A 22,009-nucleotide genomic window follows, 5' to 3' on the forward strand; every position below is an offset into this window, starting at 1 on the left:
TTGCGCCTTAAAGAGGAAGTGGACTAGCAGAGGAGGCAAAATGCTGTTTTTGAATAAATATTTATTGAACAATATCTAAAAAGTTAAAACAAGTGAAAGCTATAAATTTCTATGCACTTTTTGGAGCAACCTTTGGAAAATATGCTTATACGTGCACACATTTGAATGTTTATGGCACAGTGACATCACAGCTCTCAGAAGACAAGGTATCAAATAGGTAGCATATCAGCAGCATAGCCTGGAAAACAATATAAAATGAACAAACTTCAAATGTATATTAACACATTGTTAGGGTTATTAAGCTGCTGAGGATGTGGTTTATTTAAATATATTAAGAATAAAAAAGAATCAAAAGTTGATATTTTTCAGGTGTACCTCTTTTTCATTTTCTGGGAAGACAATGCTTTTCCCTACTTGCTCCAGGTCTGGCCTTTCCTTGTAAATCCTGTTGCAATAATGCAGAATTTAAAAAAATAAATAAACAAAGTCTACGTTTATCAAGTTTGTTTTTCCTCCATACCTTTTAAGAATCAGGCCAAACTCAGTTGCGATATTTTCTCTTCGGAGAGCCACGATGAGACAAGGAGTTGAGTTGATCTTTTGAGAGCATAAGAAAACAGCCAAAGTCAGCATCTGACTGCACTGTCTGCATGAATTTATGGTCCAAATAAACCTGTATCAAGGTCCCATTCCTCACCTTCTCCCTTATGCTGCTTGACGCTTTAAGTGTCTCTGATATATGTTTTTGCTGCTCATCATCTAGGATGCTCATCCTTCCTGCCATTAGATGGCAGTCTGATCCCAGCACCTGCTCCACTATCTCCAGTTGGGAAGGCACTTGGCTGCCTGGTGTAGCGTTCAAGGGTATCAGCAGACAGGTTGTTTGCCTGTGCTTCAGGGACCCTAGTACCAACAAACAAGCAAAACAGAACATTTGTTTGCATACAGCTTACAAAGGTTACCTGGAACTGAGTCATATTTCAACATCCTTTCCAAGAGAACCTCTGCCAAAAAGATAAATCATTTAAAGGGACATATTTGCTTAAAAATAACTAGTGAACCCTGCAATGTTCACTGTTGTCAATTAAACTGAGTCATATTTAATAATGGGGAGATGTGGATTCATTAATATGAGTACATGGCTAATGCGTTATGATTAAAAGGCATAGGTGCTCATAGCTCTGTTTTGTCAGCAACAATACCGTATAATTAAATAAAATATTAAAGAAAACACCAGAACCTCCATTTGGTCGTGACTCAGAGGAGACTGAAAGACTTTCCTGAGCTGCTTGAGTCAGTGTGCAGCTCCGCTGACGCTCTACGGAGGCTAATGGGTCTGAACATAAGCTGAGTATCTGGGGAAAACAAATCATCTGTTTTTTAGCCAAAATTACAACCCTTGTATTCAACATAGGATGGCTTTGAAGTCTGGTTACCCATGTCCCGTGTTTAACAAGCATACCTGCTCCTGTCTCATTGTGTTGGTCTCAGTACAGCAGAGCCCCTCAGGAAAAAACCTCCTCACATCCATAATTGCTTGCTGATACGATCCTGATCCTGTAACGGTGGTTACTGACATTTTAAACATAATACTTACATGGTAATCCTGTTCTCGTGTACGAGTATACAGGGTAGTGATCACAGAAGCTTATAAGTAGGTCGTACCATGACAGGTCATCCACATTGAAGAGTCCTCTTGGCTCAGCATGTCCAGCAGCCTCTTCACAGCATTTTCTCCCTGAAGGCAGAGAGCCAGCGAGGGGCCAGAGCACAGGTTGTGCCCACTTTCTGCACGCAGCAGTGAAGTAGCACCACTTTTGTCATGGGTCACTACCTGTATGCCCACCAACGTGAGGCCACTCTGCTGAAGTTTGCTGACTATTTTAGTGAGACTGTGATTCCAAGCTCGTGGTTTCAACAGGCACACGGTGAGCAGCATCTGTGGGTCTGAACAGAAAGTTAGCAGCTCTGATGTATCACTGAGAGCACCTTTCATAGAGAACAACAAACTTACCGGGAATCATTTCATGCTCGAAGAAAAAAAGGGAGGCTTGTCTGAGGGCCACTTCAGGTGTGGGAGACATGAGGACACTCAGGCTTTGAGGACAGTCATGCGGTAGGAGCTTCCTCAACGAAGAAAAATCAGCAAATCCTCTCAAAGCACACACTAGAGCTGGAGAAGACATCAGCGTTTCCATGCTGGTGTAGCAGAGCGGATCTCCCACCTCATACGGGCTCAGCTCCTGGGCTTGAAGTCGAGTCAGCACAGGAAGCCACTTCAGGCTGAGGAGCCTAAATCTAGCATGTTGTTCATCACCTATAACATTAAAAAAAAGTATTGCAATCAATTAGAAACAATAAAGGTAATTAAAAGAATTGTGATGAGGCCAAAAAAAATCACTCAGAATGAGGTTTGTTTAGCTAGTTGTGCTCTCAGATACTTCTACCTTCTTCTATCAGCACTCTGTTTAGGAGGCTGAGGCCTTGGGTCAAGTCCTTCCCACACAGAGTCAAAACTACTACCTGCTCCATGTCAGGTCTGAATGAACACCTGTGATGAGACAGGATCACACTGGAGGGATTTGGCACTGCCCACATGCAACTAACTACAAAGAAAACATATATAAGTAGAGAGTTACAGCACGGGATCGTCTTCTCGTATCTGTACTGACCATAAACTGCTTACCAAAGTTTTGGAATAAGTTCTTGTTGATCGGTACAGTGTGGAAACACAAGCTTGGCTCTGATGTGTGAACACCATCCTTTCCTGAGTGAATGTAACCCAGAAGCTTTTGAGCTTTGAATTCTTTCATTAGCACTGAAACATATGACAGTTGGACGAGATTATGTTGACAGCAAAGACTTCCAGCATTATAAGACACACATTTTGACATTTCACGTTACAGAGATGAATTATGTTATAGGGTTGAGACAGATTTTGAGACCTGATGGTAGACCGACACTGTGACGCGATGCATTTTCTTTTCTCAGCAGTAACACGAGACAGTGAGAGGGCAGCTCTAGCTCTTTTTGATCTGGAGTGGAAGCAGGTGGACTGCAGAACACAGATGCCTACCAACAAATTATATATTATTATATGTTTTACTGATTAACTTGTACCTATGAGTAAAAATAAAGTCATATTATATTTCTCTTCTATTATTATTGTTAGCATTTTTATTATTATTATTAACCCTTATTTAACCACGAAAAAGAATAACTCAAAGGACAGCAGTACAATAATAATGACTAATTATTCAGGTTATTCAAGCAAAACATTTGAAACCTGAACTGCCTTAAATTCATTTGATTCCAGCAGGAAAGAGCTGCATTTGAATGCTCTTTTTCCAAATTCAGTATGAACCTTTGAGACAGATAGAAGGAATAATTCTTGAGACCTAAGACAATCACTTTCAAAACCTTTTTTGCTTAGATTTGATTGATTAGAGCTTCTCTCTCTAAGACTCTGTGTACTGAGCGAGTGTCTTGGTTCTTCTACCTGGAAGCTGCTGAGGCCCAGGAGGGAGGCCCCGTGGCTATGAACCTGCAGTCTCTGCAGCCCTCTAAGACTGAAGCCTCTGCGTTCACATACAGCCAGCACTTGGCCATAGCAGCATGGAGGAACAACAGGTGACACCAAGAGGAGGAAATCAGCTACACAAATTAGGGAGAGAAAGAAGAGGAGCTCCACTCAAGTAGAATGTTTTTATCCTTGATACAAACAAGGACTTTGACTCAGGATGATAAAAGTTAAAAATGAAAGGTAAGCACTGACAAATTTTCCCTACTGTGACAGTTTGGACTTGCTGAATTATCATACCTTTAGTTGTGGCACACAGGAAAGAAGATGATCTGCTTGGATTGGACAGGATGGCTCCAGCTCTGTCATCTGAAGGCACACTTCTAAAAAGAAAATGTTAGGTAGCTGATTCTAAAAACATCACACTGTAACACTTTAAAATAAGCTCCAGTCATCCCCACAGGATTACACCAACACCCATCAGTTAATGGCATCAATTAAATGTAATAAATACCCTGGAATTTGTCCAGGGTGGTGGAAAATGTGCAATAATCAGTTATTTGATAAAAAAAAAAACTTCATGGACATAGTTCAAGAACATTTTCCACACACCTGTTGTGATCCTGTGCACTTCCTCCCTGCAGTCTTCCTGAAAACCACAGGCACAGCTCACTGTGGACCTGACTGGCCAGTTGGGGTGAATAGATGAATGGTGGTTCTTGATCTCTGCAGTGTAGACCATCGCTGGAAGTGGTTTCTGCCTTTTTGGGCCGCAGAGAATCTAAGGAGCTAGTTATGTCCTTCAACAAGGAGTGGGCATAAGGACCTCGGACTGCTAGAGTAACAACGGGATGACAGGGCTCATGGTCTCTCAGACTACCCGCTGTTCTACCTGAATGAGAGGAGACGTTTTCAAAGGCTTTTTTTAATCAGTAAAAAAACAAGCATCCAGGCCAAGTGGAGTAACTTTAAGCACAGATGGTATTAGTTATGTCCTACCAAAGCGCTCACTCAGAAGCTCCTGTGGTGGATAAAGCAGCCGGAGACCACACACATCGAGTCCTGAGTCTAGGACCAGCTGGAGGGTGTAGTGTGTTAGAAGAGGATGTTGAAAGAAGCCACTGCACCCCAGAACAACTGACACCTACAACAAAGTCGAGTAAAAATAAATTTAGTCCCTGCTGTTCCTCTGACTCTGTGCTTCCTGCAATCAAAAGAAAGCCGTTAAAGAAAGCACAATTACTCCTGCAGATAGCACTTTTAAAGACACCCCGCTCACCTCTGTGTGCACCTCCTGTGTGGTCTCTTTCCCCTTAAAAGCACGATCCCGAGTTTCCACTGTCTGCCAGTAAAAACCTGGACTTAGACCAAATGTCCTCTCTATGACCTAAAAAACAAAAAACAAAATACAGTGAGCAGGAAGGAAAAACATCTGAGTGCTCTGATGTTGGGAGTCTTAAAGCAACCTTCCTGCAGCAACCCACCGTTTGGTTGGAGGTGGCAGAGATAAAACAATTTAAACAAGATGAAGGGAGGTGGATGGGAGAGGTGCAGGGTCGCTGGTCCAACAGGTTTTTAAGGTGAGGCAGCCAGCTGGTAATTGCAGTGAGTGAGGTCTCAGAGAGGAACCTGCAGACATTATTATAGAAAGGTGCATAGACGTCTGTGTCCCGTTTCTAGAAAACAAATATGAGATCTGCGTCACTGTCAAATTCATGAGACAAAGGCTACATTCACACTGCATGCCTTAGCACTCAAATCTGAGCCACGGTTTACATCCCTTTGTTTGTTTGCCCATTCAATAACAAAGCTTTCACATACTGTTTCTGATGCAGTGGCTATTACTTCTGTATTAGGTGTCAGGATGCCGTTAAAGGAAGGAGAATCTTGACTCTGACAATAAAATTCCTTCCAAAAAAATAGCTAAAAAATGTTTTAATGTGAAAAGATAATCACAACGAGTTTATATCCAAAACATCAGACCACTTTGTTGAAGCGATAGCCTGTGCAGCTGAACTAGAGCCAGGCCATACTTTCATGTCATGCCAAGTACCATGTCACTTTATCCTTTATTTAAGCAGGCAAAGCATTAAAAAAAATTTCTACAAGCATTTTACAATGCCAATCTGGGAAAGGGTAGAGCCTCTTGAGGAACTAAGTTAGCTTCAAAGAAGTCTCAAAAGCAGTAAGAGTCGCTGGTAAAATTTTGCATCCTGGTGGTGAAAGTTTTAGCTAAAAGTTGCAGGGGGGTAGTTACAAAAAAGGAACTGTGTCTGCCAGCACATCTCCACTCAACTCTCAGGTCAGGTTAGAGACCGGTGACATGAATTCTGATTTTACTGTTCAGTCTGAACTCATGATGTACCTACAATCTTTGCAAACTATATACAGACCTGTGTCTGATTTAGGCCACAGACTGAATTGGCTCAAATCAGAATTTAAAAGATCAGTTTTGTGCAGTTTAAATGTTTTTTTGTGTGTGTAATTTCTTCCTCTTTTGTTTTGCATGTACCCTTGCTGGATAACAGTGACGAGCCACAATTAAAACATGCAAAGCCAGTCCATCTTCTGTCCACAGCTGGTGAAGTCCTGCAACCCAGAATGGGACCTTTGCACTGATCTTGTCTTCACTGCTACGTGGCTCTGAACCGACCTGACAAAACATGAACACAGAGGGGAAAGAACTCAAAAAAACAAACTACAGTATGGCTAACATAAGAAGATAGAAGCCACTGTCCACTAACCAGAGACAGAAACCATGCCACTAAAGTGTTATAGATGTGCAATTTGGTTGCAGCTGGATATTTTCTCTTCCCATGTCCTCTGTCTTCTATCACACCAGGACTGCAGAGGTTGACTTTCAGCAGCATGGAGCCCTTACTTTCAATACCTGCTGGTAGTGTGCTGATTGGCTCTTGATGAGATGCTTCCTGAAAAATGGGAAGTAGTAAGTGTAGGGAAATGCACTGTGCATTTACTCTGAATTAAGTGACACTTACAAACTCATAGAGAACATCAGTCATTTCGGCAGCTGGCTGCTTCCCGGACACAGATTTGGTTGGACAATGTTTTTCCAGCTGCCTAAGAGTTTCCTGGGCTTGTTCATGGTGAGACGCCTTCTTAACCCGTCGTCTCAGTTGGTCCCTAATAGTTCGTCATCATCGCGGTTAACATATTTGTTTATAAGAGTTAATACAAATAAAGGCAAACAAAACAAACTCCATACCTCTGCTGTTTTGGTTCTTTAACTAAACTTCCTAAAACAGTTTGTGGGCTTTCCACTTCAGGTTCGGATTGTTTATCTACCCACAGATGTTCTGACTTAACATCTGTGCTTGCTTCCACGCCGAGCTCTGGATGACGCATACGTTTATCAGGATATTTATTCTCATTTCTATTCATCTCCCTTACTTTTTTAAGCAACATACTCTTTCCAGTCTCTTCCCTGCAAGCACAGCAATGACAACATGAGCATGAAGAAAACAAGCACAACTGAAGTGTGACCAACGTTCCTGACGCAGGATGTATTTACCTGCCTCCCATATGCAATCCACGGTGCACTTTTAAATTGTTTTTCTTTGCAGGTGATGTTTTCTGGTGAGTGTTGTTGTGTTTGGCTGACGTCTCTGATGGAAGACTTGGGGATGTTCTTGCTGGTTTTACTGAGGGATCAGGGCAACGCAGGTCAATATAAACAGTGGAACATTCCCGGTGGCTTAACTGCAAATCTATTCCGCACTTTTCCACTGATCTGCTCGACATTCTATTTTCTCTGCAAGAAAAAGGTAGATTATTATAATAATATTATCTTTAAAGGCTCACGGATCCTGGGCAGTGATATGACTTACTTGTCGGAGTCTGGACTCACAGGTTCTAACACAGACGCAGTCTGATTCTTACAGAAAGCAGCTAATTTCTCCATTATATTCTCCTGCAACTTGTCTGTGCCACCACCTGCAAAACAAAGATTCAGTTCATAAACCTGTCATCGATCACTACAGCCTCAGTGAATCGTTTCATAATGACTTACCTTGATGCGTTTTCAGGGGTGCCACTGTTACATGGGGTTGCAAAGACAGCTTGTTCTCTTTTAGATTTTTAAGGGCATCATCCAAGTCCCACTGGTCAAGGCTCTGAATGTAAGTTTTTAGAGAATATTTACTTGCATTGTTTATAACTGCTTTCATATGATGTTTTTCTACTCTTCAAACTTACAGCAAGTGAGAGAACAGGGCAACCATCATAGGATTTCACATTTTCCAGGTCTGGTTTTAAAGAGGCCTTCAGCTTGACTCCTTTATTCAACACCTCAGAATTATCCTCACCAGCACCCGCCTTTAATGATAACAAGAAAACAAAGTACATTTAAAATGCTGTGGCTTTATGGTGCTGTGCTCTAACCAGACCAGTATATCCCACCTCAGCATCATCCACACAGGCTAATGTACTGCTTTCTACAGTTTCTCTAACATCCATCGTTTTGCAAATCTCTTCAGATAATGGTTTTGGGAGCTCCTGATTGAGGGAAACGAGACAAATAAAAATAATAAAAATAAGAAATAACAATGATCATTCAGAATCAGAATCACAGAAACAGAGGGAAATTGAGTATTTATTATTATCATTCATGTCATCATAATCAGTCATTCGTTTGCTTGGGTTTCATGATTTTTCTATCATTAAGAATAAAAAAAAAATATTCACTGACCTCAAATTCAGCATCTACTGAAAAACTGTTGAAGTCCTCAGGAAGCTTCAGGGAAAGAGCAGCTGGTCTTTCATATATGGCGATGATTTCGTCTTTCTCTGGCTATACAACGTTAAAACGGCATTAATTGTGTAAATAAATAGTTATTAGCGGACGTTAGCAAGATTTAAGTTTAAAAACACAACTTACAGGTGAAAGGTCAAAGTCCATGGTAGGAATATTTGGTTTAACTTTCTCCAAAATTGAATTCCAACACGAAGAACGGTTAAAATCCATTTATAACAATGTATAAAAAGAAACTAATTTAAAGTAAGAACGTTTTTTGTGTTGTTGGTGTGTCTTTGAGCTGAATGTGTAATTGCTAGTCCCTGGGTACTTCTGGGTTACCATTGGAAACGAGAAGCTTCACAACAGTGTTGCCTTCAAATGCTGCCAGTAATTCCCATACTGAAACGCGAAAGTTTCGCGAAAATGTGAAAGCAAACAAGTACTAAATTGGCATAGTGTTCCAAAGTTGCGTTGTGTGTGTGTTAGGGCAGGTAAGCTCACCAGGATGTAACTTTTCTAAATATAGGGAAATGTTCTTTTTATGCTGGCTAACACTCTTTTATGACCTTTTAAACAGGAATTTTCCTAGTTTGCTAGCTACCGTGCTAAAATTGCTTAAAGTTATAGTTTTCATACAGCTGAATAAACGTCAAACAGAAAACCGATTAAACAGAAGTCTGAGATGATCGAATATTTACGCCAGTGTCCTGTTATATTTTAGACAGAAAGGAGCAGACGGCTGAGTTTATTTAACTCCACCGAGATATCTGATGACGCAAAACTGAAGGCTAGACCGTCCAATTTCACAGCCGCTCACTTCCGGCCTACCGGGACTTCGGAGGACCCGGCCCACGTAGACCGCGAAGGCGGGGTCCTCAGGTGGATGCAGGCTATGAATTTGGACACCCCTACAGGTGCTGTGCATAGCCATACTATACCTACTATTTCAAGGCCTTCATACGATTTTACAGGATTGCTTGATGTTTTTTCTAATTTTAACTAACCAATACTCAGACATTTTTGATGCATTTGTTCCAAATTACAGATCCTGTTTCATTTTTGTGGTAAGCCAGGCCAGTGAAAATGCCAGGATTTAATCTGTGAAATGTTTTGAGTTATTCATGTTCAAACATTTCTTCAAATTTCAAAGGCCCATGATGATGATGATGATGATAATTATTAATATTATTATTTTACTTTGCTTGAAATTACTGCAATTAAAGTACTGTCGGGCCTTATCATAATCTTAATACGTTCTGTGCTAAAGTTAAGTTATCTGTGTTACAGATCATTTTATAACTATTTTAGCAAAAGTCAATGAACCACATTTGCACATTTGAAATGTTTTATTAAATATCTCAGGCAAACTCATATCCATATGAAGCACTTCAGCAAAGGTATTACAAATTGAGCTCTTCACATTCCATCATGCTCTCTAATACTAACATAAATTGATGTGTCACAAAGCATTGTGAAGTTGCTGCATCACATTTTGTTTTTCCTAGTGTTGACAATCTGCCAACTGTCATCACATTCAACCACAACCACATATTTAACATATCTAATGAAGCAAAAGGAATATTGGTTTTCATGGGATTTCCTTTGAAGAGAATCCAGATATGTTTAGAAACAAATAGCATTTTCTGTAAAAGCATGAGATGGCAGGAGCTTATCTGTTAATAGCTATATAAGAACATGAAACACATTTCAGTATTGCAGTTTTGATGTTCAAATCAAACTTAAGTAATTTACAATGTTGAAATGCTAATGCTGATAGCAGAATTTTAACCAACCAGCTCCATAAAACTGTCTTTGTAGTGCAGCTTAGCAGTTTTGGAAGTGTTCACCGTCCACATCCCGTAAGTCCTGACCTGCTAGGCGAGGTGGGCTGGTGCATGTGATGTTGTTGTATATGGTGATTGTCGTATCAGGCTCTTCACCTTCTGCGTGGGTCTCCACTAGCCGAGGAATCACCTGTGACTTCCTCAACGCGTAGTTTCTAAGTGGGAGGTTGCTGCAGTCACATTTCCACCTGTTTCCAGACAGTAATAGTTTTTCTATATTATCAGAGAAGTCTGGGGCCAAGCTTGTTAAGGCATTATCTCTCAAGTCTAGGTAGCGCAGCCTTGGAAGAATCTGCCTTGTGCCATTTTGCAAAAACTGTCTACACTCATTGTTGGACAACAGCAAGTACTCCAAATTCTTGAGGCCAGAGAATGTATGGGTGGTGAGAGCACCCAGCTTGTTGGAACTCAGATCAAGTCCCGATAAGCCTACCATATCCACAAAACTCTGGTGTTCCACAACAGAAATATTGTTGCGTTGCAGAAATAGCCTCCTTAAACCAGACAGTCCTCTGAAAGCTTGAGTTGTTATCTTAGTTAAGCAGCCTCTGTCCAGATGTAGGCTGTGAAGCCTTGGCAGACCTTTGAACATTTGGTCTGGAAGAGTGCGGAAGCAGCTTCCAGAAAGGTTAATGACAGCCACATGAGAGAGGCCTGTGAAAGCCCCCACGTGTGCTTCCTGCACTTGATTGTGTTCTAGTTCTAGGACCTCTAAATGGCCAAGATCTTCGAAGATCCTATCCCCCAGATTTCTAATCCTGTTGTAACTCAGTCTTAGTTCTTCTAGGTACTGCAGATCACGGAAAGTTCTAGGCCTAATTCCAGTGATAGAGTTGTGAGAAAGGCGAAGTACATGGAGATTGTGCAGGCCAAGGAAGGTGTCATCATGTAGAGAAGTCACTTTATTGTTTGTCAGATCCAGCCATCTAAGTGACTTCATGCCTGCAAAAGCTCTGGGGACCACTGTTAAAATCTGATTCTGTCCCAGGTAAAGCTTTTGCAGTTTAGTTAGTTTAAGAAACACGTTGGCTTTGATCACCTTCAGGTAATTTCCTGTCAAATCTAACTCTTTGAGCTCACCAAGGTTTTGAAAGAGCTGTGGCTGCAAGTAAGCAAGTCTGTTTCCTGCGAGTATCAGCTCTCGCAGACCTTGCAGGTCATGGAAAGCTGTCTCAGGTAAGACCGTTAATGAGTTCCAACCTAGGTTAAGAAGCCACATTTGTGAGAGTCCTGCAAACAGTCTTTCCTCAATGCGACTGAGTTGGTTGTTATGCAGACTAAGTGAAGCAAGGTTGGGTGTATTCTGGAAGACTGTACCTGGTAATACCCGGAGGCGATTCCGCTCAAGGTGCATATGTGCTAGTGACCCAAGGCCCTTGAAAGCCTGAGGGTCAATAGTCGTCAGCTGGCCATTCTGAAGATTTAAAAAGTCCAGGTTGGTCAAATCCCGAAAAGCTGCGGCTGGGAGCGTTGTAAACCGGTTGCCATCCAGCCAGAGAGAATAAGTGGATGGTGGCATGTCAGTTGGTACTTGTGTGAAGTTGTGAAAACTGCAGTACATGTTGAGCTCCGAGATGAAATCATCGTATTGACAGGTGCACACCTTAGAGCAGGGAATGGGATCTTCAGCCACCTTCTCTGTAGCTGCTGTGTCTGACTGTGGAAACACCAGTGATGTTCCCAATATCCAGACTACCATCAGAGCAGTGATTTGCATACTAGCTGTGGAGAGAATATTAACATGTAAATATAAAAATGTAATACATAAATTCATTATAGAATGCAAAATATGGTTAAGAAATAAGAAATAAACATTAAATTATAAAATTGTTAATAGTTAAAGGCCAGAAAAGATTTACCTTGAGTTTCAGAGGTCATGATTTAAGGCAGACAACCTGTGTAATAGTGAATGACTGATCCTTGTGCAACTGTATGTTGAATGAAAAGTCCACCAAGCCCCCAAGCTTCTTTTTTTTTTTTTTGGTCAGGTCTACTTTTTCTGCACCATTAACCCATTCATTTCCGTCAGAGTTGTTAGTAAGTACATTTATTCATGTACTTTTTCTTAGAATTTTCAGTTGGGCTTTCTAAACCTTTCTTCCCAGCATCAATACTGATCATTTCAGTGTCATAATAATAGCATAATAATAACAAAGTCTGCAAAATGAGAATATTTTAGACTTTCCATTCCTCTCTGCGGTTTTTGCTGTGCTGAAATTTCTCTTTTTATGTATCTCATTTCTTTGTAAGCTTTCTAAAATATTGTCAGCCCAGGTGGCTGGCAGAGTCATGCCACTGAGTGCATTTACTGTAGATTTTAACTGAGATACAGTGTTAAAGAGATAAGATTACACAGTGCACTGAGCCATTGACTGAATTTATGACGTTTTTCAGGTTTTTTTTGTTTTTTTTCCTGCTTATAGGTAACCCATTATCAAAGGAACATTTGTCTAAGGATAAACTGACTGAACATATATTTCACTTCCAAACTTAAACTTGGAAGCATACATCATATGCATATTAAATATGCAATAACATTTTGTCATCTGTTATTGAACAATACTTTTGGAACAAAGCTGTTATATTTGAAAAAAATTAAGATGTATGTGTTTTGACAAAAGCTGCATGTGACATAGAAACTGACAGCAGTGCCAGAAATGCTTCATTCACAAAGTTCATAATGTAGGATGGGGTCAGTTCCAGAGGTCAATTTCCTTATCAATGGCTGTAATGACTAACTTTGTGTTTGCTCTTTTTCCTCATATCTGAGATCTTTAGAGAACCATGCTAAAGCTCTGAAGGCCAAGCAAATCTAGATAGTACTGTGTGCTTACTCATTCATTTGATTTAATTTAATTGGGTGATTTTCCAACACTGAATTTTTAACAATATGAAGACACATTATATTACATATATAGTGACTATTTGCTAAATATTGTCCACTGCTGCATTCCACAAATAGGCAAAATATTATCTGTTAAGAAGTGTACGTGATGTGCAGCACAGCCTTCTTCAGTTGTTGATAATTACATCTGGCAGATTTATATGTTAATATCAGTGATAGTTATGTTTATTCCAGCATTCATCTAAATCAGATGGAGCTTGGTGTGTGTATTGTAGTCTTATTTTATATTTGATCTAAAATACACATTTTTAAATGATCTTTAATAGACATTTGTATTGATTAATACATGTGGCACAAAGTTAGAGTTTGCACATCGTTTTTTAGGTATATAATAATACTTTTATGTCCCACGCTGAAAAGAAATGCACTCCATATTTCTCATATGAAAGGATCATGTGTCCTGACTGAAACCTTTGTCATGCCTGCAACTCTGATAAAGGCTGCAGAGTGTACAGAGATAAACAGCATTAAAACGTTCTCTTGCCAGTAGAGAGCACTGCTGGTTTGCTGTTTTAATCTTGGTCAAACAGCACTGTCTTCATCTGTGGAAGCCTTTCCTATACTAACCAAAATGGTTAATGCTTAATAGAGTATGAGCAGCAGCGATAAGCAGATCTATGGATTTTGCTGTGTCTTTCTAGGCTTCACTAGATCAACCGTGGAAAGCAGCTTTCTCGTTCTGAAGTCAATTTCTTTCTTTTTTTTCTTTTAAATGACATGAAAAGAAAAAAAAACTTGGAGAATGGCTGCTGCACCGAGCTGTTCTTTGATTTTTGCATCGCTGACAAACACCTCTGATTGGCTCCTTCTGTGGCATACACAGAGGTTTCCAGCTTGGTCGGTTGCTATGAGCTCACTTGGTGGAGGAGAGGCATCTTAATAGTGAGCGGGAAAGCCTGTCGCTGTGGTTGTAGTATTTTGACTGGGCTTTGTCTTGTTTAAGGAAGAATAATTTTCTCAAATAACTCTATATACATTTTTTTTATTGTTTAGCAGCAGATAAATTGGCTAGAAAGCAAGAAGTCAATCTAAATTAAGCAGCTGGATGCTGATCCGAGTTAAAACTAATATTAATTCTGCTACTCTGCCAATAATTGAGATTGCCAGTTAGAGAGATAAAGTATTAGAACACATACACTGTAGCTAATGAACACACAGGCTTATCCTACTGCAGCTATGTTAGGCCTGTTTAACTTAGACTTTTGTCATTATCTGGATACAGAAATCATACAAGTTTAAACTGAACTGGGTTTTCAGGGATTTTTATTAGGTTTAACTGTTTTGGAAATATATACTATTCTACATTGCCTGTCCATCTATCTGTCTATTGTACATCATTAACAGTAAAACACATATATCTAGTCACTCTCATCCCATCCAATGACCTACACTTTTTCAGCATCACAGTAAAAAACAATTAAACATGCCTATTTAGCAAGTGAAGATGAAAATTTGTTGCTGTGCTTGTTAAAGTGATTATGACTCAGACTTTAGTACTTTGTTTTTTCTCTGTGTTTTTTTGTTTAATTGGCTGGTATTCAATTCACAGTCCAAGCTGATTCACCTTTGAAACCACACAACTTATCTTGTTGTCTTTTCAAACATAAAACGCTATGTGACAAGCCAACACTAAAAAGACTGTGTGCGGTATTAACTGCTTCATTTTAGAAAAGCAATGACAGACAAAAACCACCAGAATTCTAAAACGAGTCTAAGAGAAGTACATAAAAACCAGCTGAATGTAGTAACTTCGGTGAAGAAATAGCTCTATCAAAAGAAGAAGAAAAAAACAAGCTGTAAAACCAAAGATTACTCCTCCTGTGCTGCTGTAGTGGGCCTCAGGACATGAATAATGTTGGACCCTCCTGCTGCTCTCATCTGTTGCACATAACACAGTGGAAAACAGCCAAAAGGAGCACTTTCATTTCTGTGCTCTGTTGCTGTAACAGGGAAATAACTTTTTACTACTAAAGAAAGGTTAAATAACTGATCTCTTTTCTTATTCTTATAATCTGCTATTAGGGAAGTGGAGAGACTTTAGTGACCCAAATTGTTTGATTTGTCTCTGATTAAAGTTGGAGCGACACATAACGATAAACATATATAAGAGCTTCATATGGAGTGACAGTCAACACTGCCATCCTCTGGTCGATTGTTACACTCCTCCCTTTACATTTTAAAAACAAATTAATAAAAGAGAAACGTGTTTTATCTGAGTTTAAATCATTGTTCAGTTGCCTTTGGTTCAGTACTGCTCTGAAAGCGCTGCCACCTCACCCTTTGACAGTAAAAAGACCCTCAACACCCCTGCAGTGGCTATTAATAACACCCAGGGCTCACAGTCAACTTGCTGCTTTCAAGGAGGAAAGAGAATTCAATGACTCAGTGTCCACATCTGGAATCTGCTGGAACTGGCCATTTTTTGGTAATTGACTGTGATGATGTGACCAAATCATGCAGCTGAGGACCCAGATTAGATTTCTATTGTTCTATTGTTCTATTTCTATTGCTGCCATAGCCAATCGAATGCCTATCTATGCTTTTTTACATGCCGCCTGTTACAAAAATATACTTTGTTCCCATATATTTAGTTTAAGATAACACACTCTGACATATATAAAATTGTATTTTTGCACCAACAAGGTGATTTCTAAAGAGCTATTTGCTGAAAAGTATCAGACCTAAATGAATGTGTACAGCAGATGAACAGTATCTGAAGATTATGTCCATAGAAATAGAAATGATCAAGCAAGAAACCAGACACATGACGTGAGAGATGAATCACAGGCTTTAGCTGATCCATCTAATGTCAAGGGTGGCTGTCAAGAAGCCATCCTTAAGGAAGGGAAATGAAACAAAAGTTTATGTATACCAGATTAGACTAGGCTTAGACTGAAAATCAGGGGTAAGAGGTCTGATAGAGTCATGAATCCAAATGAGGTTTTTGGTTAGAACTGTTGTCAATATGTACAAGATGCGACAAGTATATTTTATCTAACATTATAATGAATGCCTTGCAGTAAACCTTGGCTAGCAGACCTCGAGTACTTAAAGATTTATTGCTGCAAAAGCTTTTATTTAAATGCTTTTTATTTTTATTTAAATGCTTTTTTTTGTTGCTTTTTTTACACCTGATGCCCTTCTATTTCTATTTATTAAAGAAAGAAAATGTTTTGCAGTGATAGACAAGAATCCTGACAAGGTGAAAAAATAGTTTGGCTACTTCAGGGTTAAATTGATTTATAGTAAACTGCTATCACACATGTCAATTTATATATCATCAAAGAAAAAGCTCTGAATTGAAATGAAACTCCATTGAAACGCTCTCATTTTTTTCCCCTCACTGTCATCCTGCCCATTTAGCTATGCTCAGGGGATCCAGGATGAAACTGAAACAGCTAGACAATGTCAGTTGAAGAAGACAGGTGAAAGAGACACAACCAAACACTAATGTCTGTGTGAATTAGGCAACTGGGAAGAGACCTGGATCTCATTGAGAGGAGGGAAGAAAAGCAGCTCCTGAATCCCTGTAGAAATGCAGATAATCTGAAGCTTCATTTAGGTCTCTCATTCATTTTTTCTTCATTTATACCTTTTTTTTATCTTCACATGAGTAAATGCAACTTCATGTGACCAGCGTAACCCAAAAATGGAAATATAAAGGTATATTAGCTATTTTATATATTACTAATAAAGCTACATATCAAACATTATAAGGACTTTGTAATAACCTCCCTTTCAAATGCATTGGTGAATGCTGTTTGAAGGGTATGGATTTGATTTGCAGTGGGTTCACTTGTATTGTGGTCCAATTTTGGAGGCCTGTGGGCCAGACGCAGGTGGAGCAACATTAATAGTGACATATCATTGATCTCCTTTGTCTAATGTTAGTTGTCGGCTTGTCTGCAATTTCGGCATGCTTCCTAAAAGTTGGCTTTGAAAAGTTGCCGCAGACCCGATCTTGATTGTGTTTTTTTCCTACATGCTATTATTAATGGAGAGTGTCTTCTGGTAGTTCATGTTCATTTTTTTGAGGAGACATTTCCCTAAAAAATGCCAAAACTTTACCTTTACTCAGCAACTTTAGCAGCGTGTTTGTGCATGTCACATCAGTTCTCCAATTGACAGTGAAATTGGCGCCTTTCAAAGCTTTCTGCCAGAATCAAACAATTTCCTGTACTGCATCCTTGAAAAGAATTCTACATTCTTATCTTCATACTTCTTAACAACAAAAACTCTTTGCACTGTCTCTCTCGTTCAAGTCCTCATCGCTATTGTGACATTTACTATATCTTTGGACCTGTCACACTACAGTAAGAAACCTTCACGCGTGGCAGTTTCCTTCTTTCAGTTGGTCCTGCAAACTTTCCTGACATGCCTTTTATTTAATCTTCAACAACAATGTTGAGATGCTTCAGTGGTCGTCTACAGTTTATAAACAATATATATTCCTGAAGTGGTAAAACACGTAAGATGCTTTTCTATCTACTCCTGTCTTTGTACGTAGGTCAAGTCAAAAATGTGTGTCAGGGCAAGACAATAGAACTGGTTTTGTGTTAGCAGTCTGTAGCCCGCAGCTCCTGCTCTACATTTAAGGCAGTAGAGTGTATAAATGTGGATAGAAGTGTAGGTCAATAATAAAAAAAATAACACTGTGCCTATGGGACAATGGAAATATTTTAATAGTTCCTTTTCTTAGACAGCTTATAGCACATAGATATCACTTTGGCTTTATCATACAGCCATGAGAGGGCTTTAAAGGGTAAAAGGCAAGATTCTACATTTTTTGCCAATCCATTGCAGAGCTAAAACAAAGACCTTCTTGTTGTGATACAGCTGTGCAGCATGCTAATCATTTCAGAGTGAATATACTCACTCTTAGTATGCCCTTCATATAAGGAAACGTAGTATGTCTTTATAATATTAACAAGCCCATAGACCATCCTTGAGGTCTTTCTTGAAACAAAGCAACCAAAACGGCCCATTGATTTGAACTTTTTTTCAGGCCCCAAAATAGTGGCACCTCATCAAATAAAGAGGTTAATTCCAAAACAATCCATTACTACTTTATTTAAAACTTTAATAACTGGGCCTCAGCAGTTGAATTGCCTAATGTCTGGATAAAGAGATGTTATTCTGGGATTACTGGGAAAAACTAAGAGCATCTCAAAGCAGTTTAGATTGGTAAAAACTCGCAACATGCGCTTCTTTTTCTTCAGATTTACTTTACAGTCAGAATTCCTTACAGACAGTGGATAAATGAATTATTAACTAGTCCAACAGTAGTTTCACTGCAGAAGAGCTCGTTTTTGCTGACAACATGGGTTCTGTTTCTGCCTTTTGAATTCTGCCAACTGCTATGCTCCTCTGGAGAAATATAAAGCTGCTTTTTCCCGTCTTGTTTTATTGGGGCTGTAATTTTCTAGCTTTGTTTCTCTCCTGAAAGAGAATTGTTACTGTAATGGGCTGCTGTCACTTATTGTTAATGAGCAGTGTAGGGACGCGGTTTTTCTCCTTCTTATTTCATATTCATGCAGTGAAATATCTTTGTTTTGTTTTCTTTAACTCTTAGAGCGAACTGTAGGGAATTAAAATATAAATTATCATCAAAATAAATTCCCTTTCTAAGTGTGTGGATCAATAGAAGTTGGCTGATATGTTATTTTGTTTGTTTGTTTTTTAATTTTGCTCTAAGGATGGCCTGCTACATTTCAAAATAAAGTCAAGAATTTTATAGTGCTGGGTCTATTATGTGACTTTGCTGCTTAACCATCACAGAGGACTTTTGTGAGGCTGCCAAAGCAAAGGTGAGAAACCTTTCATGGAACGGGTGTGAAAGAAAGAAATGAGATTTTTGTCTCCGAGCACAAAAGGACCTAAAAATTATATGCCATGTCTGCAACCCGAATGAACTGCCACCAGTAAATGGAAAAAAGATCAGCTGACACAGAAATGAAGGAAATTAAATTAATACATCATATGACATTTTTAAGTCCATACTATTAAGCTGCAGAGGACTTTGCAGAAATGGGGTACATATCATTGCTAGCTTTGTCAGTGTGTTAAAGTGACGGCAGTATATCAGTTTAGACATAAATGACAAGGGTGGCTTTTGCATTACTGTAACTACCTGCTTCATTTAGGCATTCATTTACATTGTCATTAGATTGAACAGTACATGAAATGGCATTTAATTAATGAGGTTAGATATTTGAGAGGTATGATATTTTGTGAGCAACTCATAAAGACACACAAGATGTCTTTGCAGGTGACAGAAAAGCTTTGTAAGTAGATATATGTTAATGGGCCGCGTGCAATTCAGAATTGAGTTGTGTTGAAGGTAGTATGTCAAATTATTGGAAAGTTTGAATTTTAGTACAAGTGGAAAAGTAAACCATGAAATAAAACACAATAGCATGTAGCCTTGGCTGATTTTACAGAATTCGTGATGGCGTGTACTCCACCTCTTGCTCAGTGTTAGCTAAAAAAAAAGGTTCCAACCCCTCTACAACCCTCGTTGGAATAATGGTTAAGAAAATGGATCGATGAATGCCTTGATTGAGCTTGCAGAATAATTTGGGAGCCGGTTTAATTTTCTTGTGAACCAAAGGGTTCCCAAGCATTCATTTTCAAAGTCACTGATATTATTAAGCTGCAGAGGACTTTGAAATTCATCAGCTTGCTCTCAGTTGTCACTCCCCTCTCTGTGCCATTTCTTGATTAACTAAGCACTCCGCAGAGGATCAGACACATTTTCAAGTGCTCTAAGTTTATGTACATTTACATTTACTCTCATTTTACATAATTGCTAGATTCATAATTTGCAATTTATTATTAAGTATGCAATTAGGGTAGATTGCTTCCAAAGGACTTCATTTTGTTTTTTGTTTTTTAAGTGTCATGGGTACATTCAAGGAGAGATTTCAGAAATAAAATGGTTTCTGTAGATGCTTAAAAATTGCTGTGCTTACAGCTGAAGTACAAGAGGGTATTGTTAGACATGGCTGAACAGAAATAGAGGGACTTTTAAAGTCCAAGCTTCTTTTTGTGTCTCTTTTACCTTTACAGCAATGACTTGGCCCATTTAAAGTGCACCCAAACTGAGGAACAACTCAAGCTCAGAAGTAACAAACTATAAAAAAAATTATATGTTCTTTATATTGTAAGGTAGACCCTACAATAAAAGGAATCTGTCTGTAAAAGGATTCCAAAAGGACCTGGAGTGGTTTGGCAGTTCCTGGGTCCAAGGATAAGCAAGGTTTGAAGGACAGGTGGGGAAACAAACGATCAAATATAAATCTTAAAGCTGTAATATTTTTAAACTTACTTTCCTTAGAATTTCATATGTGACTTGGGACCAACACGCAAACAACACAGGAGGTCCAGGTGTACTTATCTCACAGTCACACGTATGCTTTTCTTTGGATTGACTGAAATCTCTTAGTAGATGACAAGCAAGAACATTCACTAAAATACTGGAGTAAAGAAAAAGCAATCTGGTCTTTGAGGATTAAAGAACTAAAATGGTTCATGTAAGTCTTGTAAGTCTCTGTAGGACAAACGAAGAAGGCTGATAGAAAACTGTATTTAAATCTTCATGAAAGCACAACACAAGTATGCATTTATAATACAGTTAATTCCATATTTAGTGAAATCTTAACTTTTAGGTAAATTAATGAATTTACAATTATTACGTTCACACTGATATCATTATGTTATCTTACTTTTATGCACAAAAAACATAAACAGCAGCACTCACCGTTATGATTGAATCAAATCTTCAGTGTGCAGGAATACAACACCCAAAATTTGGTAGAGGAGCTGAAATAAAGCAACTTTCATTAGTAAGGTAAAACACTATGAACCCAAGTTATCACAAACTCCAAAGGTTTTGCATTGCTTCTCTGAGGTAATCAGAGTATCTCAACTGTGCCTATCCCCAAAATAACACAATGACCTTTCTTTTGACTTGAGCTAGAGGAAAGACTTCCCTGTGTCTCTGTCTGCTGTCTAGGCATCTCTCAGAGGAGCTCCACATTCCTAATCTCTGTGTACCTCCCTTCAGAAAGTCTCAGATTGTGCTGTTTCATTTGCTCCACAACAATCTAGGCTAAGTTGCTTTGCAATTGGAAATTTCTTCCTCATTTAACGTCTAGCTTGGCTGCAGCACAGCTGAATGTGTTGTGATCTTTTCTGGCCTTTCTCAATTAACATAGCTGCCTTTTCATTAGAAATGCTGCATGACTTCTTTGCATTAAGGAATTGTCATGAGAACAATACTCCAGTAAACATCTACTGGTATTGTAATGCTCTTTAAACTGAACCTATAAATACTTAACTATAGTGTAGCATATTTCAAAATGCCTCAGCCCTCCAGGTACATCAAACCAAAGAACACCTTCACTGTATTGCTGTTGCTTAAAAAACACCAATTGTATTCATTTAAATGCCACAAGTGCATTTTTCCTGTAAATACAGAAATCGCCCACATTTCCTCACTTTATGACTCATAAAAGGTAGTTATCAGCTGTTTTTTTTAATAAGCATCAGCTCATATTGAATGCATCTGCAGCAGAATATGCAGCCTGTTCACTTTGTCATGTCAGCGACTATGAAATCTCGACAGCTTGTCATCTGAAGCTTCTCACTGGGCTCCTATTTTTATTGCAGTCACAAGGGAAAAAAACTGGCACAGTTCCTCTCTGTTTACTGTGCGCATAAAAGATATGTATGACTGTATGTATGTCCTCATGCATGTAATTGTTATGGGAACCGATTCTGCAGTCAGAAGTCAAATCAACTGAGTAATTGAATAAGACATGTTAAACTTCCCTTTAGTCCAGCAATGCACATTTCATGAACCCCAAGAATTGTATCACTACTGGTGTGGAAGCAGAGAGGGCTTACACAATCCATTCATTGTATAATTGCATTCTTATAATTGCGTCTTTTGTCTGCTGCTGAAGCCACACAGAGCACCTGAG

General features: G+C 39.0%; 2 protein-coding genes across 4 annotated transcripts; both read right to left on the reverse strand.

Moving 5' to 3' along the window:
* Positions 1-46: 46 nt before the first annotated feature.
* On the reverse strand, positions 47-9,106 carry LOC113020483 (dynein axonemal assembly factor 8). 2 transcript variants are annotated; one of them, XM_080300204.1, is made up of 28 exons: positions 8,418-9,106; positions 8,229-8,330; positions 7,940-8,035; positions 7,736-7,855; positions 7,551-7,653; positions 7,369-7,474; positions 7,053-7,292; positions 6,747-6,965; positions 6,520-6,664; positions 6,265-6,450; positions 6,033-6,173; positions 5,005-5,196; positions 4,800-4,907; positions 4,520-4,664; positions 4,133-4,412; positions 3,821-3,900; positions 3,500-3,654; positions 2,946-3,072; positions 2,687-2,818; positions 2,448-2,606; positions 2,015-2,317; positions 1,666-1,947; positions 1,463-1,557; positions 1,241-1,355; positions 698-903; positions 521-597; positions 376-445; positions 47-238 (listed from the first exon to the last, which is right to left on the reverse strand). In XM_080300204.1, the coding sequence occupies exons 1-28, from the start codon at positions 8,502-8,504 to the stop codon at positions 170-172; spliced, it is 4,140 nt and encodes a 1,379-aa protein (XP_080156330.1). In that variant the 5' UTR covers positions 8,505-9,106; the 3' UTR covers positions 47-169. The 2 variants fall into 2 exon arrangements, with proteins under 2 accessions (XP_080156330.1, XP_026020286.1); XM_026164501.2 differs by having other exon boundaries at positions 3,821-3,903; positions 8,418-9,105.
* A 497-nt stretch (positions 9,107-9,603) lies between these two features.
* Positions 9,604-21,024, reverse strand: igfals (insulin-like growth factor binding protein, acid labile subunit). Of its 2 annotated transcripts, none has more exons than XM_026164511.2 (2): positions 20,785-21,024; positions 9,604-11,842 (listed from the first exon to the last, which is right to left on the reverse strand). In XM_026164511.2, exon 2 carries the CDS (start codon positions 11,835-11,837, stop codon positions 10,101-10,103), a length of 1,737 nt encoding a protein of 578 aa, XP_026020296.1. In that variant the 5' UTR covers positions 11,838-11,842; positions 20,785-21,024; the 3' UTR covers positions 9,604-10,100. The 2 variants fall into 2 exon arrangements, with proteins under 2 accessions (XP_026020296.1, XP_026020295.1); XM_026164510.2 differs by lacking the exon at positions 20,785-21,024 and adding an exon at positions 11,980-12,102.
* Between the last annotated feature and the right edge of the window lie 985 nt (positions 21,025-22,009).

This window comes from Astatotilapia calliptera, chromosome 4 (genome assembly GCF_964374335.1).
Source record: "Astatotilapia calliptera chromosome 4, fAstCal68.1, whole genome shotgun sequence".
Lineage (NCBI taxonomy): Eukaryota > Metazoa > Chordata > Actinopteri > Cichliformes > Cichlidae > Astatotilapia > Astatotilapia calliptera.

Coding starts and splice junctions, on each gene's coding strand:
- LOC113020483 (XM_026164501.2), bottom strand. CDS start 8,504: ATGGATTTTAACCGTTCTTCGTGTTGGAATTCAATTTTGGAGAAAGTT. Junction 8,331..8,417: donor TGGACTTTGACCTTTCACCT/GTAAGTTGTGTT, acceptor AACGTTGTATAG/CCAGAGAAAGACGAAATCAT. Junction 4,665..4,799: donor CACAGGAGGTGCACACAGAG/GTGAGCGGGGTG, acceptor ACTTTGTTGTAG/GTGTCAGTTGTTCTGGGGTG.